The sequence below is a fragment of the Carlito syrichta genome, unplaced genomic scaffold, assembly GCF_000164805.1.
Source record: "Carlito syrichta isolate Samal-C Ts95f unplaced genomic scaffold, Tarsius_syrichta-2.0.1 Scaffold305720, whole genome shotgun sequence".
Taxonomy (NCBI): domain Eukaryota; kingdom Metazoa; phylum Chordata; class Mammalia; order Primates; family Tarsiidae; genus Carlito; species Carlito syrichta.
The window spans coordinates 504,292-525,785 of NW_007249816.1; the positions used below are offsets into that span (position 1 = coordinate 504,292).

The 21,494-nt window shown below is 38.8% G+C and overlaps 1 protein-coding gene across 2 annotated transcripts; it reads left to right on the forward strand.

Annotated features, from left to right (window-relative positions):
- Positions 1–14,087: 14,087 nt before the first annotated feature.
- On the forward strand, positions 14,088–21,219 carry UTP23 (UTP23, small subunit processome component). 2 transcript variants are annotated; one of them, XM_008062481.2, is made up of 3 exons: positions 14,088–14,379; positions 17,258–17,432; positions 18,792–21,219. In XM_008062481.2, exons 1-3 carry the CDS (start codon positions 14,192–14,194, stop codon positions 19,173–19,175), a joined length of 747 nt encoding a protein of 248 aa, XP_008060672.1. In that variant the 5' UTR covers positions 14,088–14,191; the 3' UTR covers positions 19,176–21,219. The 2 variants fall into 2 exon arrangements, with proteins under 2 accessions (XP_008060672.1, XP_021570384.1); XM_021714709.1 differs by having other exon boundaries at positions 14,126–14,379; positions 18,819–21,219.
- The last annotated feature ends 275 nt before the right edge of the window (positions 21,220–21,494 follow it).

Genomic DNA, 21,494 nt, shown 5'->3' on the forward strand with positions numbered 1-21,494 from the left:
CGCCCACCCACCCTTCAGTTGTCAGAGCTGTGTCAGAGGAAGCCAGCTAAAACAGGTCTCAATAAGATGCAGAGTACAGAAATAAAATACCCAGATGTCTATGTTTCAGTCAAAAATCACTCATCATCTCATCAAGAACCAGGAAGATCTCAGACGATGAAAAAAGACAATAGAGGCCAACATTGAAATGACAGAGAAGTAAGAATTATCTAACAAAGATTTTAAAGGAGCCACCATAACATGTTTCAGTAAACAATTACAAATAGACTTGAGACAAATATTGAAAAGTCTCAACAAGCAAATTTAGTCTTATCTATGATGCGGAAGATATAAATAAGAACTGCATGGAAATTTGGAACGAAAAAATACAATAACAAAAACCAAAAACGCAATGAATGGACCTAATAGAAAAACCAAAAGAAAAATGAACAAAACAAAGCAAAACTAAACAAAGAGTGAATTGGATTTTGAATGATATAAATTACTCAGCCTGTATATAAACGGAATGTAAAATGGTTTGCAATTGTAGAAAATAGTATGACAGTTCCTTGAAAAATTAAGCATAGCATTACCAAATGATCCAGCAATTTCCCTTTCAGGTATATACCCAAAAGAATTGAAAGCAGAAACTCAAACAGATATATTTGTACATCAGTGTTTGTAGCTGCATTATTCAAAATAGTCAAAAAGAAGAATTAACTTAAATGCCTATCAATGAATGAACAGATAAACAAAATGTGACATATACATACAATGAAACATTATTCAGACTTAAAAAATGAATTAAATTTTAGTACATTGCAACATGAACAAACCTTGAAAATATCATGCTAAGTGGAATAAGTCAAAAACAAAAACAAATATTGCATAATTTCACTTAAAAGAACTCCTAGAATAGTCAAATTTACTGAGAAAGTAGAATAATGTTTACCAGCACCTGGAGGGAGGGAAGAATAGGGAGTTATTATTTAATGGGTGTCAAGTTTCAGTCAGGAATGATGGGAAAGTTCTAGAGATAGAGAGTGGTAATGGTTGCATAACAATGCAAAAGTACTTAGTGGCACTGAATTATACACGCAAAAGGGGTTTAAATGGTAAATGGTATGTTATGTATATTTTACCACAAAAAAAATAGACTGGCACCAAAAAAGATAGGAGCCTTGGGAAAAAGAAAGAAAAATCCAACAATCTTGTCATAAGAGTCTCAAAGGAGAAGAGAAAGAGCAGAGTTAAAAATGACATTCAAAAATTTAATGAGTGAAAATTTCCCATATAGGGCAAAAGTCATAACCTACAGATTCAAGAAGCTGAGCAAACTCCAGAAGGAAAACACCACAAACACTTTACACTAAGATATATCAAAACCAGACTTCAGAAAACCAAAGAAAAATGCTTGAAACAACACCTTAATTATAAGAGCAATTAAAATTAAAGTGAATTTTTCTTCAGAAACTACAGAGCCCAGAAGGAAGTTATACATTTTCCAACTGCTGAAAGAAAAAAAAAACAACTGTCAACCCAGAAACCTATATCTAGCAAAAATATCCTTCAAGAATAAAAAATAAATGGTAGAATGGATAAAAAACATGACCTAAACATAGGCTGTCTACCAGAAACTCACTTTAAATATAATGATATAAGTACATTGAAAATGAAATGATGAGGCTGGGCATGGTGGCTCATGCCCATACTCCCAGCACTTTGGGAGGCTGAAGTGAGAGGATTGCCTGAGCCCGTGGGTTTGAGGCCAGCCTGGGCAACTTGGTGAGATCTCAAAAAATTAGTCAGGCATGGTGGTACATGTCTGTAGTTCCAGCTACTTGGAAGGCTGAGGCAGAAGGATCACTTGAGCCTAGCAGGTCAAGGCTGCAGTCAACATGAGCATGCCACTGCACTCCAGCCTGGGTGACAGAGTAAGACTCCAACTCAAAAAAAAGAAAAGAAAAGAAAATGAAATGAAATAATGAAAAAAAAATCATGTAACCAGTAATCAAAAGAAAGCAGGAGTGGCAATATTAATATCAGATAAAGCAAAATTGAGAGGAAACAAAATCATCAGAGACAGAAGGAGATTTTATACGAGGGGAAACCCCCAAGAAAACCAGAATTATCTTTTGGAGGGTGGGCCCATTGTAAATGGAATTTGTTCCCCCAGATCAAATAGTCAACCAAAGTTTTTATCTAGAAGTTCTGAGAAGGTTGTGTCATGATTTGCAGAAGAAATGTCGTAAGTTGTGGCAAACAGGTGACTGGTTCTTCCACTGTGACAATGCATCTGCTCATACCATGCTGAGAGTTCAGCAGTTTTTGACCTAAAACAGCATGATCCCTGTGTCCCACCCTCCCTGTTCTCCCCGTCTCGCCACAAGTGTCTTTTTTTTTTTTTCTGGATGAAAAAAGTTCACAAAGAGAAACATTATGCCAGTGTGGAAGAAATGAAACAAACAACAGCAGAAGCACTAAGAGGTACCAAAATTGATGAGTTTAAAAACTGTTTTGAACAGTAGAAAAAGCATCTCAATAGGTGTATTGCATCAAACAGAGAGTAATTTGAAGGTGATTGAAGTTTAAACATGTAAGAATAAGTACACAAATTTTTATAAATAAATTCAGGGCTTTTGGGGATCAACCTTGTATAACGATAAAATGGTCAATCACCAAGAGCACATAGCAATTCTAAATGTATATGCTCCAGCAGCAAATCAGAACTTATCTGAAGAAAAACTTCATAGGACTGAAAGGACAAATAGGCAAATACACAATAATAGTTTTAGATGTCAACTCTTCCCTCTCGAAAATTGACACTAGAGAGAAAAACCAGTAAGGATATGAGAAACTCAACAATATCATCAACCAACAAGATCTAATCAACACTTGTAGAACACTCCAACTGCAGAATACCCATTCTTTTCAAGTGTCTGTGGAACATATAGATCATATCCTGAACCATAAACAAACCTCAGTAAGCTTAAACCTCAACAAATTGAATGACTTATGAATTTAAATCATTCATATCATGTTCTCCAACCACAGTAGATTTAAACAAGAAATCAAAACAAGATAGAAAAACTTCCAAATATTTGGAAACCAACATACTTCAAATAATCCACAGATCAAAAAGGAAGTCTCAAGGGAAATTAAAACACAAAGATGTACATACACACTCACTAAACTGAATGAATATAAAAATATAAAATATAAAAATGTGTGAGTCAAAGCTACATCAGAACTGAGAGGAAAGTTTATTGCTAAAAGTCTACATTAGAAATGAGGAAATATCTCAAACCAATAATCTAAGTTCTCTCTTCAAGATCTTAAATGAGAACAAAATCTAAAGCACACAGAGGAAAAGAGATAATCAATTGAAGCAGAAACTGAATATAGTCAATCATCCAAAGGTGATTGGTCACAATATTAAATTGTATCTCTACCCTCCAAAGGGAGTTAGACATTGTAGGTATTAATTCCGTCGTGGATATTAATTTACTGGATAAAATAAATGTATCCAGTATTTTCAACAGTATGTTCTTTATTCTCTCATCACAGGAACTCAACTTTTTTAGTGTACTTCACTATTTGATGGAAATATTTCAAATTTTGTTACAGGCAAAAAAAGAGAGGCTGGAGAAGACCTTCCAAACCAAGCCTCAGGCCCTGCCCATGTATAACCACCACATGGGGACAGGAAGCAGAGGATACCTGCCACGCCTGAACAAACAAAAAAATAAACAGTCTGACTGGTTCTGCTTCTGTGGCATAATAACTCTACCCACTAGGAAGATACAGCCCAGTGAATGTCAGGCCGTGACTATTCTATGCTTTGGAACCAGCTGGTCTTGAATCTGCTTTTCCTTGCTTGGCTTAGACTTGTTTAAGCCCCTTTCAATGCAATAAAATGAGAGTCAAGACACCAAAGATGAGCCTCCAATTTTTTTGAATGCTGCTTTTTTTTTTTTTGCTATTCAATAGTCCCGTAAATCAAAAAAAAATTTTTTTAGTGTCAGTGTATTATTCCTATTCCATTGCTGCCTGCTTTCAATCCTCTATGGAAGCAGACTCTTTGGAACCTGAGCTGCCCTCTCAGTGAGGGAGTAGGACCCAGGGAGCATGTCTGCTCAGGGCTTCCAGTCAGCCTCGATGGGATCAGCTCAGCACTTGTTCCTGCCTCAGTAGTGAAGGAGCTGGGTAGGAAGCAATCTGAATGTTCTATTTCCAGTCCCTACGGGAAGTAACTGACATTCAAGTGAGAGGTGCATGAATCCTCTCTAGTGCCTACTAAAAACAAAGAAAGCAAGGAAGCATTTTCAGACAAGGAAGTTTCAACAGGAGCTTGTGTTAAGGGTATTCTCATTGCTTCTGTCAGATTATTTTCTGTAAAAGGGACAGAAATATCTTTTTTTTAAGCTGAAGAATGAAAGTAAGAGCTTATTATTTTCATCTGTCCTCTGAGAAGGATATGTTGTCACATGATTGCTATGGCATGTCCCAAAACGTAAGATTAGTCACTCCTTCTTTAGGGAGTCACAAGTTGTGGAGAAATATGAGGCCTGATTAGGTGAGCAGCAATTAGGTAAATTGAGGAAGAAAATCTCAGGACCAGATTTTTCAAATGTTACAAAGAAACTTACTGACAACAGCAAAGAGCTGTAAAAGTTGGTTAGCCAGGTGTAAAACATCTGCAGTAATCAAAAAGTAGTTAACCATTTGCTGCTTGTTAACTATTGCTGTTAACTAATCTTAAAGAAACAAAACACCACAATCAATACACCACTTCACAAACCTCTGGAAATTTCCTTTTGCTGACTCCCCTCAAAAACAATTCCCAGTTCACTAAACCCTGACACCCCTCTTAAAAAAAAAACACCCCTCTAGCCCCTGCCTCTTTGTAGACAGCAGACATTCTCTGCTCTTTGGTCCATTGTGCCCCTCACAAGGTATCTTCCCTTTAATAAATCTATCTTTATTCATTCATAACTGATTTGGTAAATTTTTCTTGCCAACCCATGACTCTGGCCATACCTAGCATGTTGCCACACACAGTACAAGTAATAGGGTAGAAATACATAGAAGTCTACCCTCCAATACTGCTCACTTGCAGGGGATCAGAAATTGGTCAGAAATTATAGGAATGCTGTGGATATGGGAGGACAGGGCAGTGACTGTCCCAGCTCTCTCCATGAGAGGATATATGGTGCCATAATAATTAATGAGCAGATCTAAGACACACAAATTAGACATAAGCAAAGTCAGAAGTGTCTGAGACATACAGTGGCCCACGCCTGTAACGCCAGCACTTTGGGAGGCCAAGGCAGGTGGATTGCTAGAGCCTAGGGGTTCAAGACCAACCTGGGCAACATAGAAAGACTTCATCTCTACAAAAACTAAAAAAAAAAAAAAAATTAGCCAGACATGATGACACATACTTGTAGTCCCAACTACTCAGGAGGCTGAGGCAGGAGAATCCCTGAGCCAAGGAGGTTGAGGCTGAGCTGTGATCCTGCCACTGCACTCCAGCCAGGCTGACAGAGTGAAACCCTGATACAATATTACTTCTTTTGTTGTTTATTTTAAGAACTCTTCCCCAACCATAGAAATAAAAATCTTTCTCTTTAGTATGATTGGGACCTACTTAAGATATACGCCTTCTTCTGTGTCCATACATGGAACAAAACTACATATGCCTCCTGGTACACATGAGTAATGAGACTACATATACATCCTCCTGTGTCCACACATGGAATGAGACTACCTATGCCTCCTCCATGTACACAAATGGAATCAGACTACATATGCCTCCTTCCATATATACACGGAATGAGACTACATATACCTCTTCCTGTATAAACACATGGGATGAGACTGCATATGCCTCCTGTGTCCTCACATGGGAGATTACGTATGCCTCCTTCCATGTACACACATGGACTGAGACTACCTATGACTCCTCCGTGTACATAAATGGAATCAGACTACATATGCCTCCTTCCACGTATACATGGAATGAGACTACATATACCTCTTCCTGTATAAACATATACCTCCTGTATAAACATATGGACTGTGACTGCATATACCTCCTTCTGTGTCCTCACATAGGAGACTACGTATGCCTTCTTGCATGTAGGTAGGTAGGAATGAAACTACCTATGCCTCCTCCGTGTACACAAATGGAATCAGAATACATATGTCTCCTCCCATGTACACACGGAATGAGACTGTATATGCCACCATCTGTGTACACACATGGAATGAAACTACATACGCCTCTTTCCATGTAAACACAGAATGAGACTATGTTTTTTTCCGTGTACACACATAGGATGAGACTACATCTGCTTCTTTCCATCTACACATGTGAGATGAGACTGCTCATACCTCCTTTCATGTATACTCATGGAATGAGACTATGGGAGCCTATACCTTGCAGAGCTAAGTGATTTGTTCAGTGTTAAGAAAGGGACAATAGAAAGGGTAAAATGGAGGCCAATAAAAAGAAAGGAATCTTCATTCATATAGAAGACTCGGTATGTGAATATTCTCTATATGTTTGCTAAAATAATAATGATTTTTAAAATGACAGTTGACTTTTCATCCCAGTATTTTGATTTATGGCTTACCAACTAATATTAAAACATAATGATCTTGCATCGAAAAAAATCAGAGAGGATTCTAAAAGTGACTTTTATTTTGTTTAATTTTACTTAATTAATACCCTATATTGGTATAACTAAATTACAAATACCAGACTTTGAAATAACTGTACTGGATTATTGAAAGCATGTTTAATTTCTTGCCACCAGTTCACTTTCTGCCTGAAGTCCTCCTGCTGCTTAAATATATATACAAAACTGTCAGTGAAAGAGTTGTCTTCAACTTTTTGTTCAAAATAAATAAATACTGTTTTTAGAAAATTCTTTTAAAGCTGTAATTTGACATAATTTCCAATCTTTAAACTCCTGTAAGTAACAGTAAAAATATTTGCTTACCTAGAATAACTTTATTAGGATTCATTAATCTAAAATGCTCTGACAGATTACAAACTGCTCTGATAGTACAAACTTCTCTGTCAGTTTCAGTTATGATTTAACTGAAAAGACAGTTTGTTTTGCATCAAAGTAAAACATTTTTGCCATTGTTGCTGCTTCTAACTTTTAAAAAAAAATTTTTGATAAAGACGAGATCTTGCTATGTTGCCCAGGCTGATCTCAAACTCCTAGTCTCAAGTAATCCTTCCACTTCGGCCTCTCTAAGTACTGGGATTACAAGCATGAGCCACCGCACCAGCCTACTTCTAACTTTTTCCTTTTCTACATGAGTTTTTGTTTTCAGCACTCTAATTAATGCAATGGAGAGCACTATTCAAATTTGTTACAGAAAAATATTAAATTTCTTAAAATTTATCTAGGGTGGCAATATCGGTTCTCTGTGAGTATACTTTCATTCAAATAAACTATTACAGCAAGCAAACGTGCTAGTCTAATTTTGTTTTATTTATTGAGTCAGAGTCTCACTCTGTTGCCCAGGATGGAATGCAGTGGCATGCTTACAGTCACTGCAGCTCAACCTGCGTTTGGACTTAGGTGATCTTGCCGCCTCAGCCTTCCAAGTAGCTGGAACTACAGGTGCAAATCACCATGCCCAGCTAATTCTTTTGATTTATTGTAGAGACAAGGTTTATCATGTTGCCCAGTCTTGTTTTGAACCTCTTGGCTCAGGTAATCTTCTCGCCTCTGCCTCCCAAAGTGCTGAGATTATAGGAATGAGCCAATAGTCTACTGTTATAGTCATGTGACAAACAGTCAACTGTCATCTGGTAACTAATGATGGGCACTTCCTGGTTACTCTCTGGTTTAGAAATATCCTTGACAAACAGAAGTCTCTTGAAACCTTTTTCTAAGAAACAGTTTCTCCTTTGTCATTTTACCTGAGGAAGAGCTTTCTGGTACTAGCAGAGCTCATACACAGATATTCTATTTGCTTTCTTTAATTGTAAAGTGGATGACACTAACTTTTCCTTGATACTCCTTACCCAAGCAGCTGGGGTTCTTCATATTTACCTAACTCTTTTCAACAAGAGATACATCCACTGACAAACTGTTTATACTTTCAAAAGAAACCAACACCAGGATGGTTTTTACAGTATGTGAAATACATACATACATTTTTTTAAAAACTTGGTTTATTCTATTTTGAAAACTTTTTAGAGAAAACTTATAAACTAGGATTTTGAACCTGTTCAAAGAAAGGGCAATTATGTTAACTAAGACCAACCAACATCAAGGTTTCATCAAACACATTGGTCCATATAAAATTCTCTAATTCTAGCAGGTGGTTTTAACTTTTATGTGGGTTTGGCCACACATAAAAGAAACTTAAAATAACTTTTTAAAACCCCCAAAACAAGATAGAAGTTTCTTTTTTGTTTTTTGTTTTGAGTTGGGGGGCGTCTCACTCTGTCACCCAGGCTGGAGTTCAGTGGCATGATCACAGCTCACCACAGCCTCAAACTCCTGGGCTCAAGTGATCCTCCAACCTGAGCCTCCTGAGTAGACAGGACCACAGGCATGCACCACCTTGACTGATTAATTTTTTAATTTTTTGTAGATATGAGGTCTCCCTATGTTGCCCAGACTGATTTTGAACTCCTGGGCTCAAGCAATCCTTCCACCTTGGCCTCCCTGCCACTGTGACCTGCCAAAAGTTTATTTCTCGCCTCATGTAAAACAAGTCCAGTGGTAGGAAGTCTGGGTTTGGTAAAGCAGTTTCACAGTTGCAAGTGACCCATGAAGATAGGATTGACCTTTTCTTATCTGTTTTGTCAGTGTTAGTTCATGACCTCCATCCTCAAAGTCACCTCATGATCTAAAATAGGCTGGCGCAGTTCCATTGATCACATCCAAATTCCAGAGTAGAAAGGAATGAGATAGAAAAAAACAAGTGCCCATTGTTAAGCTAAGTTGTCTTCGTTTAAACAGTCTTTTCAGAAGTTCATTTGACACTTACTCACACTTACATATCTAGAACTTAATCTTGTGATTATACCTAACTGCATAGAAGGCTGGGAAATAGATTGTCTCTTTTTTTTTTCATTTTTTTTTTTTAGAGATAGAGTCGTGCTCTGTCATTCAGGCTGGAGTGCAGTGGTGTGATTACACCTCACCACAATATCCAGCTCTGGAGCTCTGGTGAGTCTCCTGCCTTGGCCTCCAAAAGCACTGGGGTTACAAGTGTGAGCCACCATGTCCCGCCTGGGAACAGATTCTCTTACCTGGCACATTACTGCCCAGAGCAAAATCGGGAGTCTTATTACTATAAGGAAGAGAAGAGATATTAGATGGAAATTCATAGACTATGTCTATTGATATAGTTGATGATTTTGTGGGAAATGTCATGCAACCATTAAGAGTATAATGAATGAGAGCTTTGCTTTGCCAACGGATTTTGGCTAGGTGTGTGGGGACTTCTACGGGATCATTAGGTGAGAAAAAGAAAATGTATAGAAATGATACAATAATTTCATTTTTGCATAACAGAGTACATACATGTATGTATATGATATTTAAGTATGTGAATACAGAAACATTTCAGAGGCATACAGAAGAGATTGTTAACGTGTTATCTCGGTAAGGGGAGAGGGAATGAATATCTTTGTGTTGTTCCACTTGTTATAAGAGGCATATGTTATTTTCATAATTTGGAAAACACAAAAAATTATTATTTTTTATTTTTTTGAGTAGGAGTCTCCCTCTGTCACCCAGGCTGGAATGCAGTGGCACGCTGCTCATGGCCACCACAGCCACTACCTGCTAGGCTCAGGTGATCCTTCCACCTCAGTCTTCCAAGTAGCTGGAACTACAGGTGCACGCTACCATGTCTGGCTGATTTTTAAAATTTATTGTAGAGACTGGGTCTCACCAAATCGCCCAGGCTGGTCTTGAACCTCTGAGCTCAGGCAATCTCTCACGTCAGCCTCCCAAAGTGGCAGGATTACAGGATTGAGCCACCATACCCAGCCCATAAAACATTATTTTATTTATTTATTGAGACAGGCTTTCACCCTGTTGCCCAGGCTGGAGTACAGTGGCATGATCTCAGCTCACTGCAGCCTCAAACCCTTGAGTTTAAGCAATCCTCCTGTCTTAGCCTCCTGAGTAGGCTGGGACTACAGGCATGCATCAATATGCCCTGCTAATTTATTTTTTATTTTTTTGTATAGGCAGGGGTCTCTACAGCCCAGGCTGGTGGAAGTCCTGGGCTCAGGCAATCCTCTTACCTTGGCCTCTTAAAGTGCTCAATGACAGGTGTGAGCCACCACACCAGGCCAAAAGCTTAATAATTATTTTTTAAAATGTGATACCCTCCACATCTAACCTTCATAATACCTTCTGACATACATGACACCTCACAGGAAGGCAGTCCATGATGAAGCCAATTCTAGGGGATCATAGTGAAGAATTTAATAGTACCTCAATGCAAGCAGTTTACCTGAGTTGTTTTAAAATATTTACTTAACTAAATTATTGATTTAGAAAGCATGTTAGCTAGATAACGTTTGAAAGAACATTGTATTCTTTTTGAGCTAATGAATGTTAAATGTTTATAAATATTTAAATATGAATATAAGGCAGAATAATATGACAATAGTTATATTAGTTGAAGTGTGTAAAATTTATGAAATAAAACACAATTATACCAACATTGATGAAATTTAAATATATATATTTATAAATTATATTTACTATCGTTATTTTTTTGTTAGGACCTCACTCTGTTAGCCAGGCTGCACAATCACGGCTTACTGAAGCCTAGACTTTCTAGGCTCAGACAATTCTTCCACCTCAACCTCCCAAGTAGCTGGGACTACACAGACGAAGTCTCATTATATTGCTCAGGTTAATGTCGACCTCCTGTGCTCAAACAAGCCTCCTACCTCAGCCTCCCTAAATGCTGGGATTACAGGCGTGAGCCACTGTACCTGCCTTATAAATTATATTTAATGCTTACCTATTTAATTCCATTTAGACCCTGAATCTTTCATGAAAATTTTCTATTTAGGAATTACTCACACCTTTCAAGAATAAATCATTTTCATGTCAACTTGGCTTCATCAAAATTTCATGAAGAAAAACTTTCAAAATCATGCACAAAAACATACTATTATAAAATTATATGTGATCCAGACATAATAAAATAAAGAGTATAAAAAAATAAAGAAAAATAAATCAATCTCCTCCCTACCCGAGCTGAATGCAAATGTTTATTTGGCATGGAAAATGTCCAATGTAGTGACCTGAGAACAAAGCTAACAGCTAGCAATGCTGTTATTAATGACTGTTGTTAATTATTATTTGTGCACTATAAGATAAAAAATGCAATGACTATTAAAGTTCTTAATAATAACATGGCAATTTTCAAAATAAAATTTCAGATTTAAACTTATATCCAAACAGTTCATCTAATACTGGCAATATTTGGCTTCTGCCTTGGTTGTGGTCAAATGTTGATTTTTCATTACTAGATCATTTGGCATCTGGACAAAAGTGTATTAAGTAGAACATTTAGTGAAAATATCCTAATGGCAGCCGGGCTCGGTGGCTCAGCCTGTAATCCCGCGCCTTTGGGAGGCTGAGGTGAGTGGATTGCCTGAGCCCGCGGGTTCGAGACCCGCCTGGACAGCGAGACCTCCTCTCTACAATAAATCAAAAAATCAGCCGGGTGTGGTAGCATATGCCTGTAATGGCTACTTGTAAGGCTGAGGTGGAAGGATCGCCGGAGCTCAGCAGGTCGAGGCTGCAGTGGCCAGGAGCGACCACTGCACTCCAGTCTGGGCAACAGAGTGAGACTCCAACTCAAAAAAAAAAGAAAAAAGAAAATATCCTATTGGATAAACAGTGGTGCTTTACTGCAAAAGGGCCTTCAGAAACACGATGGTAAGAATGACCTGGAGAGATTGTAACAAATGTCACTTCCCTTTTAATAGTATCCCTCTCCCTCAGTACTTGCTCTGAATCAGGAATGGGCATTTTAAACAAGCACAATAAGACCTTTTCTTGTACCAGGACCACGATGTTTTCTGAAACACTATTGTAACAGAAAACTGTTTTAAACTTGATAATCACCATTATGGGCTGTCTTCATGTTTTCATAATAAGGATAGGTGTGCAAGCTGGCACTTTCACATAAATAGAGCTTGAAAAAAGTTGTGCTGTAGTTTAGTAAATTAAAAAACTACAAACAAACAAACAAAAAACCCCTAAGATATGACTCAAATTCCTAGTGCTGCACTACATTTTTCTTAGCACTGAAAAGCAGACAAGGAGCTGGTAGGTAAATCTGTGAGACTATTAAAAAAAAAAAAACAGTTTTAACCGTTTTGCAAGGTTCAAGTGGTATCGTTTCCCTGTCTGTGGTAGGAGTACAGTTGAGATGGAGAGTTGGCATACAAGGATAAGAAGAGAATTCAAATTGAAAAGTAGTTAGCAGTTATACTCAAGGACCATGAATTCAACTCTACAATGACTTTTCAAGGCTTTCAATTCCTAAATTTATTTTCCACTAAATGAAAGCAGCCATCTAAGTGATGTGCTGGGACTCAGGTCAGGGCTAACTTTATAGATCTTAGTTCCAATTTCATAAGCTTATATATTGAAATAAAACCCCAAATGCAAACAATTCATTTCAATCACATTGTAAATCATTTTTTTGTGTTGGTTCTTTCAATCTTTAGCCAAAATCTGTCTGGGACAGATTCCAGGTCAAGACAAAAATCCCAAATCCCATACTCCCCATTCTTTGATTATTTTGCCTTGAATTGGAGTGGATACTCAGCAGTTAGCCGCTGGGAGCTCAAATGTTTTGATTCTCTCTCTTCATTAATCAAATTGACCAAATAACTTCTAAATTTTCAGTCAGCTTTTCCCTTCCCGTTACTAGCCTAGTGTGCAGTCTTCCAACATCAGAGACTATGGGCACAGAAAATGTCCTCAAGATGAGTCTAGATTGGCAATCAGATTGACAACGAGGAGACTGAACCCAGCCCTTCTGGGGAGCTGCTCAAGGTCAAAGGCTCAGCTTTGGGTCAGTGGCAGAACCAGGACTCATGTTCAGGGATTCTGATTCTTGGAAAAGGAAGTTCCCTCAGAGCTCTCTGTGTGAGTGATTTAGGATGGTTTTAGATTTGGAGAAGATGGTGGGACCCTTTGTTTGGCTCCTAAATAGGTTTAGTTCCTATGGGGGTGACAAAAGAAAAACTGTAGACAAATTAAACATAATTTAACTGAGCAAAGAAGGATAGATTTGGACTCCGGCGTAACCACGTGGTGATGTATGAACAGAGAAAGGAAAGTGCCCTGCAGAAAATAGAAGTGAGGCACTGAAATAGCCGCATTAGGTACAGCTCAGGGTTTGCTTTATCTGAACTAGGTTTGAACAGTTGGCCGCCTGTGATAGACCCAAACTTGGTGATTGGAACAAGAGTAGGTGACAACCTGTTGACACATCCAGTTAGGTAACAGTTCACTACGTTGGGAGAAACATCTAGGCAGAACTTACAACACGTGGAGGCGGGTTTGGGCTAAACTTAATTGAACAGGGGTGTAGCAATCACATGTGGCCTCAGGTGGGCAGCTGGGCTCCAGACACGAACCAGTCATTACCAGGGTCTCCTGCCGACTTCTGATGGGAAAGCCCAGGGCAACCCGCTGGCTACGAGCTGGCCCTTCCCTCCCCCTGGGAATTGAAATCACGTAAGATAGATCGCTTAGGACAGCGTCTGGGACACATTAAGGCTCAATACTGTCACTGATGAGGATGACACCCACAGGCATTCGGGCCGGTCACGTGCCTCTGAAACACAGGTAACCTCAGTAACCTGTAAGCTGGCACAGAGTGCGCATGTGCGCTCTTCAGTGGACTCGCGCCCCCCGGCGGCTTTCCCGCGCAAGCGCAAGCTCCGCCCCGAGGACCCGCCCACTTCAGCGCGGGCACCGCGGTCGGCAAAGCGCGTGCTCGCCTGCGCGTGGCGTAAGCCGGGGGACCGGCCCGGAAGACAGGGGCGTTTGCTTCCGGGGTCAGGGCGCTTTATTTCCGGGGGGAGCCGCGGGTGCGAGTACCGGGGCGTACGAGAGGTACCTGCTGCTGTGTCTGCTTTCAGTGGCTGCCTGGCCCGGCGGTCTCGGTCCCCAAGCCGAGTATGAAGATCACGAGGCAGAAACACGCCAAGAAGCATCTTGGCTTCTTCCGCAACAACTTCGGAGTCCGCGAGCCATACCAGATCCTGCTGGACGGCACCTTCTGCCAGGCGGCGCTGCGAGGCCGCATCCAGCTTCGCGAGCAGCTGCCCCGCTACCTCATGGCGGAGACGCAGCTGTGCACCACCAGGTGGGCCGGCGGGGCGGGGAGGCGCGGGGCCTGCGGGTGTGGTCGGGACGGGGTCGCTGCTTGCAGACCTCCGTTGGGAACCCACGCTGCGCGACACGCCCCGCCCACGAGGCGTAAGTCGCCTCGCCCGCGAGGTGCAAGACGCCGTTCCCACAAGGTGTAAGTCGCCCCCGCCCACGGGTCGCCACACGCCCCTCCTACGGGGTGTAAAGTGCCCCCCCACGCGTAGTTGACACATAGTGGGGCGCTCAGATGGTCTGGCGGATGCCTACAATGTAGGCAGAAAGGACAGTGCCCAGCCGGCATCACACATATTTAGCCGGCGGATAAGAACACGTGTTGTAGGCAGATCTGGCTTCAATTTTTGGTCCCGACCCTACCAGCTCTTTGATTTCGGGCAAGATACTTAACCTCTCAGAGGCCTGATGCCTCATTCTTAGAATAGAGGTCATAACCGCCTATAAAGTTGCTGTAAAGTCAAAGGAGTATGGTGAATGAGAGCATTTTTCAGAATTCAAAACCTTCCCTCATCAGTGGTTGCTGTTATTTGCATGACTTTTCCTAGTTGAATCCCGAAATTTTTAAGACTCACGGCTGCCTTTGAGTTAGCATCTTTGATTCCCAAGACAAGAAATAAGTTCATGAGATTATGGAATTTGCCCAAGGTCACTTAATTATTTAACTCGCCTCATTAAGTACCAAGCACTGCTCCAGCAACTGAGGACACTTGGGTGGACAAAACACATTCCTAGATCTTATGGGTGTAAAGTGCACAAGTCGATCTCCAATCCAAGTGTTTCACTCCAGGTCTCTTGTTTTCCATTTCGTCAAAGTGTGGGAACACTTAGGCTGTAACCTTGAAGGGTGGAATCGTGGAAGGTTTTGCAGAGCATGTGAGCTGTTCACCTCAGCCCTGAGGGGAAGGACTCTTTGAAACAGTGACATTCCTTGAACAACCAACTGAAGGGTGTGAAATATCTGGGGAGGGGGTTACAACGTAGATTTGGAAATGAAGCTAGGAAGAAGATACATTGCAGTTATTAAGTTTAGTAGTTTTTTTTCAATGGTGAATATTTCCTTTAAAAAAGCAAAAGAAGAAAACTTAAAAGCGTCCTAATACTACTACTCATGGGTCACCTCTGTAACAGTACTATAATCGTTCAATCAGTTCTTTACACACACAGGAGTGGGCTTTAACTTATGTATTCTGTGTTAATAGTCTGAGATAAGCAGGGCTAATAGATGAAGGGGGAGGGGTGAGGAGGAAAAGGTCAAATATTACTTCTATCTAGGGCTTCTGGGAAAATAATAATTTCAAATAGGTAACAAGTTTTGGAGGGAAAATTGGAGGCAGGAAGATAATGTGATTTTTAAGACATGATGAATTTGAAGAACTGGTGTCAGGTCCCCATAGGAAATAGATAATAAGTAGTCGGTAATACACAAAGTAAAGATCAAAACTAATGTATAAAGAAAGTAAATCTCATTTCTTTTTGTTTTTGTAGAGATGAGGTCTTGTTTTGTTGCCCAGGCTGGTCTCTAACTCCTGGCCTCCAGCGATCCTCCATCTATGGTCACTGGGATTACAGACGTGAGCCACTGCACCGAGACAAATCTCTTTTCTTAGGGGGGAAAAAACTAAACTAAAGAGGTAATAAAGGAGAATGAGGCAAGGAAGAATCTGGCAGAGGCTGCCTGAGATTGAAGAAATCTTGGATGCAATGGTTCTTGTAATATTTTTTTTTTTTTAAGTGGGAGGGAGGAAGTGCCTGAGGTTGTTTATCAAAATGCTCATATTTGGCTCTCCGACAAGATGCAGATTGTTGGATGAGACAGGAGCTAGAATTTCTTTTTTCTTGTTTGTTTTGAGGCAGTGTCTCAGTGTCATCCACACTGGAGTGCAGTGCACCATCATAGTTCCCTACAGCCTTGACATCCTGGGCTCAGATGACCCTTCCACCTCAGTCTCCTGAGTAGCTGGGAGAATAGGCATGTGCCACCACACCTGGCTTGGGTTTGTTTTTGTTTTTGTAGAGACAAGTTCTCACTGTGTTGCCCAGGTTGGTCTCAAACTCCTGTACTCAAGCAATCCTCCCACCTTGGCCTTCCAAAGTCTGGGAGCCACCATGCCCCTCTAGGAGCTAGAAATTAATTAATACAATTTAATATCATGTAATTCTGATATGAATAATTTATACATGAGACTTTGACATATTAATCTGAAAATGCAGAGTGAAAATAAGTTGTGATTGTTTTTAAACAACCTGATGATGTGGGAATTTTTACTTTTCTGAATTGAAAATATTTTGAAATTGTACCAATTTACATTTGAAGGCAAAGCTTTTTACACTGTGGTTGGGGCAAGGGATCAGTTGTCAAACTACCTGCATTCCTTCCTCGGTTCTACCACTTAATAGTTGTTTGAGCTTTGGCATGTTACTTGAAATCTCTCAGAATGCAGAACTCTAAAATAAGAATAATTTTAAGGTAAGCTACCTAGCTTCATAGGGTTATTTAGAGATTAAGCAAGTATTTATAGAAAGAGCAATTTGCATACTGCCTGGAACATAATAAGTGCTCAGGGAATTTTAACCATCATAGTTCTTTCTGCTTGGTACATGCATCTCCCAAGACTTCTTTTAAAAGTGAAATGGTAACCATGCCACAGATTCAGATTTTAATGTTGTAATTTTACATTAAGAAACAATTGAGGGCAACTCGCTTGGGTTCCCTCCTGCTCTGGGAGCTTTTCTGTTCTCTCAATAAATCCTGCTTTTAAAAAAAAGAAAGAAACGATTACAATTTATTTTTTCTGTTTGCTTTATGTAAACAACTGAAATGTTTTCTGTGGGGCACTAATTGTTATTATTTTTTCCAGATGTGTATTAAAGGAGTTGGAAACCTTGGGAAAAGATTTATATGGGGCAAAACTGATTGCACAAAAATGTCAGGTTCGAAATTGTCCTCATTTCAAGAATGCAGTGAGTGGATCAGAATGTCTGCTCTCCATGGTGGAAGAGGGAAATCCTCATCATTATTTTGTGGCAACACAGGTGATACAACTTTTCAAACGACAAATCAATTTTAACCACTTCTATTTTTGCTTCATATGGAACTACTTGTAATGAGACAATTAGGTGGTGAAGGGCTTAAATTACAGACACTGACACAAAATTATAAGTAACAAAGGAGAGGTTTATTAGCCAGATTCTGCCATGGCCGGTGACCACTTGCTGGATAACGAATTTTAAAGCAAGGGCGGCCAGCTGCAGCACAGGGCTGTTTTAAGTAGTTTAGACTTATATCCTGGTGAGCTAAAGATAGAACTTGGGACGTTCAGGGCTCTTATAGCATTATTCTGCTAGCATGGGTAAGCAAGCAAGTTTACAGAAGCAGATGTAGCCGATTATGCAGGTGCAGTGGATGAGGGTATTATTAATTTTGCAATGTTTTTAAAACAGTTTTTGGAATGATTAGACTTTTAAAATACAGACTTTTAAATTAATATGCAGTTAGTAAAAGCAATTGTCATTTGATAATTTGAGAAGACCATAACCATGTTAATTTTCTTCTTAGTTACTGAAGGTTTTTTTGGTTTGGTTTTTGTTTTTGAGACAAGGGTCTTGAATTCCTGGACTCAAGTGATCCAGCTTAGTCTCCTGAATAGCTGGAACTGCAGGTGTGTACCACCATGCCAGCAGAGGTTTCCTTTTTTAAAATGTGAAATTTTTGACATGAGATGTGGCTTGTAGCATTCTTGAAAGGAAAATAATAGAGAAGAGATCTTACATTTTATGTTTGTAAATGCTTTTTCATATTCCTATATATTATTTCTGAAAAAGTCATAATAGTGCATATTGTTTAAGATAGTACCAACAATATGGGATGTTCCAGGCTTTTGATGAAAACATTCCTATCTTCTCCTTGAGGCAGTAAAAGAGACTCTCAGGATTGATATTAAGAAGTTCACATACATACAGATTTGATTAAGCATATTTTCAGAACTATAAAATTACACAGAGGCAAAGCTGAATTTAGAATCCGAAACAGCTCCTTCATACTTAATTTGTTTACCTTCAACCTCCTTGATCATTCTTGACCATTTCCAAAGTATTAATTAGAGAGGAGACGGGAAGCCCATCTAACACATTTAGTTTTGCATTAGTTTGTAATTTGTGGTCCTAGAATATCAATAAATTCATTTCACACAGCTGCTACTTAAACTACTTGTGCTCAGTTTTATGTTTTTCTTTATTTATTATAAAATATACTCCCACTAGTGCGATGTATTCACTTGAAAAATAAAGGATGTGGTTTATTTTTAATATGCCCTCTTAAAATTCTTAAAAACCTAATTAGGACACCTTAATTGACATATTTGAACTAAATAATTATGTTTTTCTTTTTAATAGGATCAGAATTTGTCTGTGAAAGTAAAGAAGCAGCCTGGAGTTCCTCTCTTGTTTATTATTCAGAACACTATGGTCTTGGATAAACCTTCTTCCAAAACAATTGCGTTTGTTAAGTCGGTAGAGTCAGGTCAGCTTGTCTCAGTGCATGAGAAACAAAGTATCAAACAACTCAAAGAGGAACAGGGCTTAGTAAAAAACCCTGAGCAGAGAAGAACAAAAAAGCGCAAGAAAACAAGTGGCCCCAATCCTCTTAGTTGCTTGAAAAAAAAGAAAAAGGCACAGGGCACACAACCATCTGCTTCTGAAAAGAAAAGAAAAAGAAAAAGAATCCGGAACAGATCTACCTCAAAAGCACTTTCTGAGCAGCAGATTACAGAAGGATGAGAATCCTATGGATACTTTCAAAGACATTCAAATGCGAAAAGAGAGTTTATTTTTAAGCTATAGAAGTATTTATAATAAAAGACTAAACTTAACTTTTATAAGTGAATATTGACCCATATGCTTTTGCCAAAAATTATTTGTAAGATAAAAATAGTGGATGGGTTTAGGTGTGATATAGTGCTCACGTTCCTTACTTAGTGGTTTTGGGAGGTGGTTTTCAATGTAAAATTATTGTCTCCTGTCTCTTCCTCATATCCACCTTCCTTCAAACATATGTAAATAGCTTAAAAATCAAATGGTTCTAAAAAGCTGTGATAAAAAAGACAAAGTCCCTCTTTCACATTCACAGAGGAGACTTCCACTTTGAACTCTTCCAGTGGTGGTAGAATTTGCCTTTATATTTCCAAATTATATTATTAATAGTGCTACCTTTTGAGCCATCCATTGTTTATTGACTTTCTTGAAAGAATGAAAATTTTGCTCACTTACATTCACTGATTTTTCCAATGTGAATATTTTAATCTTTATGTATCACAGATTTAGTATTTTTGTTATTATGAGGAGGGTTGATTGATAATGTTCAGGGTTGTTCACTGCTGAACTGAGTAGTATGCTGTGATTGCATTTATTAACTGTTTTATAACTCCAGATGTAATAATGACCTCATTTTAGTGATTGACTACCTTGTTGCATTCTCCAATACATTTGTGAAGGACCTCACCATGTAATTTTCCATATGGCCCTGCCCAGCAGGTGATATCAGTTCATTTTTTTCTGGAAATACTTCTGGATTCCTCTGAAGTCCTCCAGTGTAAGAGGTTTTCTGCCCAGCATGTTGCCCGGCCATCAACTGGGCACTTCTTGCCTTGTCCAGATAATTTACTTTTGTCACTTTTTGCTGTAGGGGATCATACAGTGCTTAGGAAATACATTTTTTGAGCCTTCAGTGTCTCTATCCTCATGTTCGTTGCACTGACAGTCTAGCAAAGTAGAAGATTCTTGGTTGACAATCATTTTACATTGTATCCCTTAAGAACCCTTTGGTGGTTTACAATGTGCTGTGGAAAAAATTTTTTTTGACTTTTGTTAAGTCCCTTTTGTTCTATAAGGGTGATTATTTTCTTTAAGATGCAAATGTTCACTTCAGTAGCAAGAATTCTAAAGTAATATTCACTTTAAAGTTAATTATGAATATGTTGAGAAGTGTCTACACTAGCCAAAGGGTCAATTCAATGAACTGAATAATCAAACTCGTCTTAGCTCCTCCAATTGTATTATCAATCAGGCCAAAATTAAAAAGTTTTTGCATTATAAGACTGAAGTATAAAGTTGAAAAAGTGAAATTTTCCCAGTAGCTCCTGACTTGGAACTTCCTGTGACATCTTAGAGCAATGATTTTCAGTCTACCATTAGATTACCATGATCAGGAGAGTAGTACATCATGAATAAGTTCTTATTAATGGTTAAATGATGTTTCTAAAATGTGAGACAATTCAAATATTCTCAGTTCAATTCAGAGATGCTTTTGTGGTGGAAAGTGGAATTACAGCTTTACTCCAGGGAGTGACAATTATATGCAAGCCAAGGTAGTATTTAGATTGCAATTTCATGATTCTGCTTCAATAATTTATTATTGACAGGAATATTTTTAATAAAGAAGATGAAAAATACTAGTCATGTAGTTTCTGTGAGGAAAGATAACATTTGTCAATGACGAGTTGGGGTCACCTAATCAAATGCAGACAAAATGATAAAGCAGATGAGATGTATACTGAAAATACCCGTTTCAAGGTGCTAAAATGCATATATTTTAGGTATTCCTCTTGTTGATTTATACTTATTTGGTACCAATTGCCTGTTTGTTTGTTTGTTTTTAAAGTTGTATGGTACAATTCAGGATTAGAAATACAAATGAATATTGTAAAGTTTGTACCTTGCTTTGGGCCCCACTTTGTGGTGGCCTGTTAATAGTGTCTATGAATTGTAAAGCTGGAAAAATCCACTCATTTCTATGAAAGTAATTATTAAAGTGCTAAGAATTATACTGTATAGTAAATTACATTTAATATTTTAAAACTTTAGGCAGTGGCTCACGCCTGTAATCCGAGTACTTTGAGAGGTCAAGGGGGTAGGTTTGCTTGAGCCCAGGAGTTCAAGACCAGCCTAGGCAACATAACAAGACCTCATCTCTATAAAAGCAACAACCAACAAAATCCCCCAAACCACACTTTGATTAGTCATTTCTAAATTTTTCCAGTAAAATTGCAAGATATTTTAACAAGAGTCTCATATACTTGTACTATGATTCTTTAGCAAACA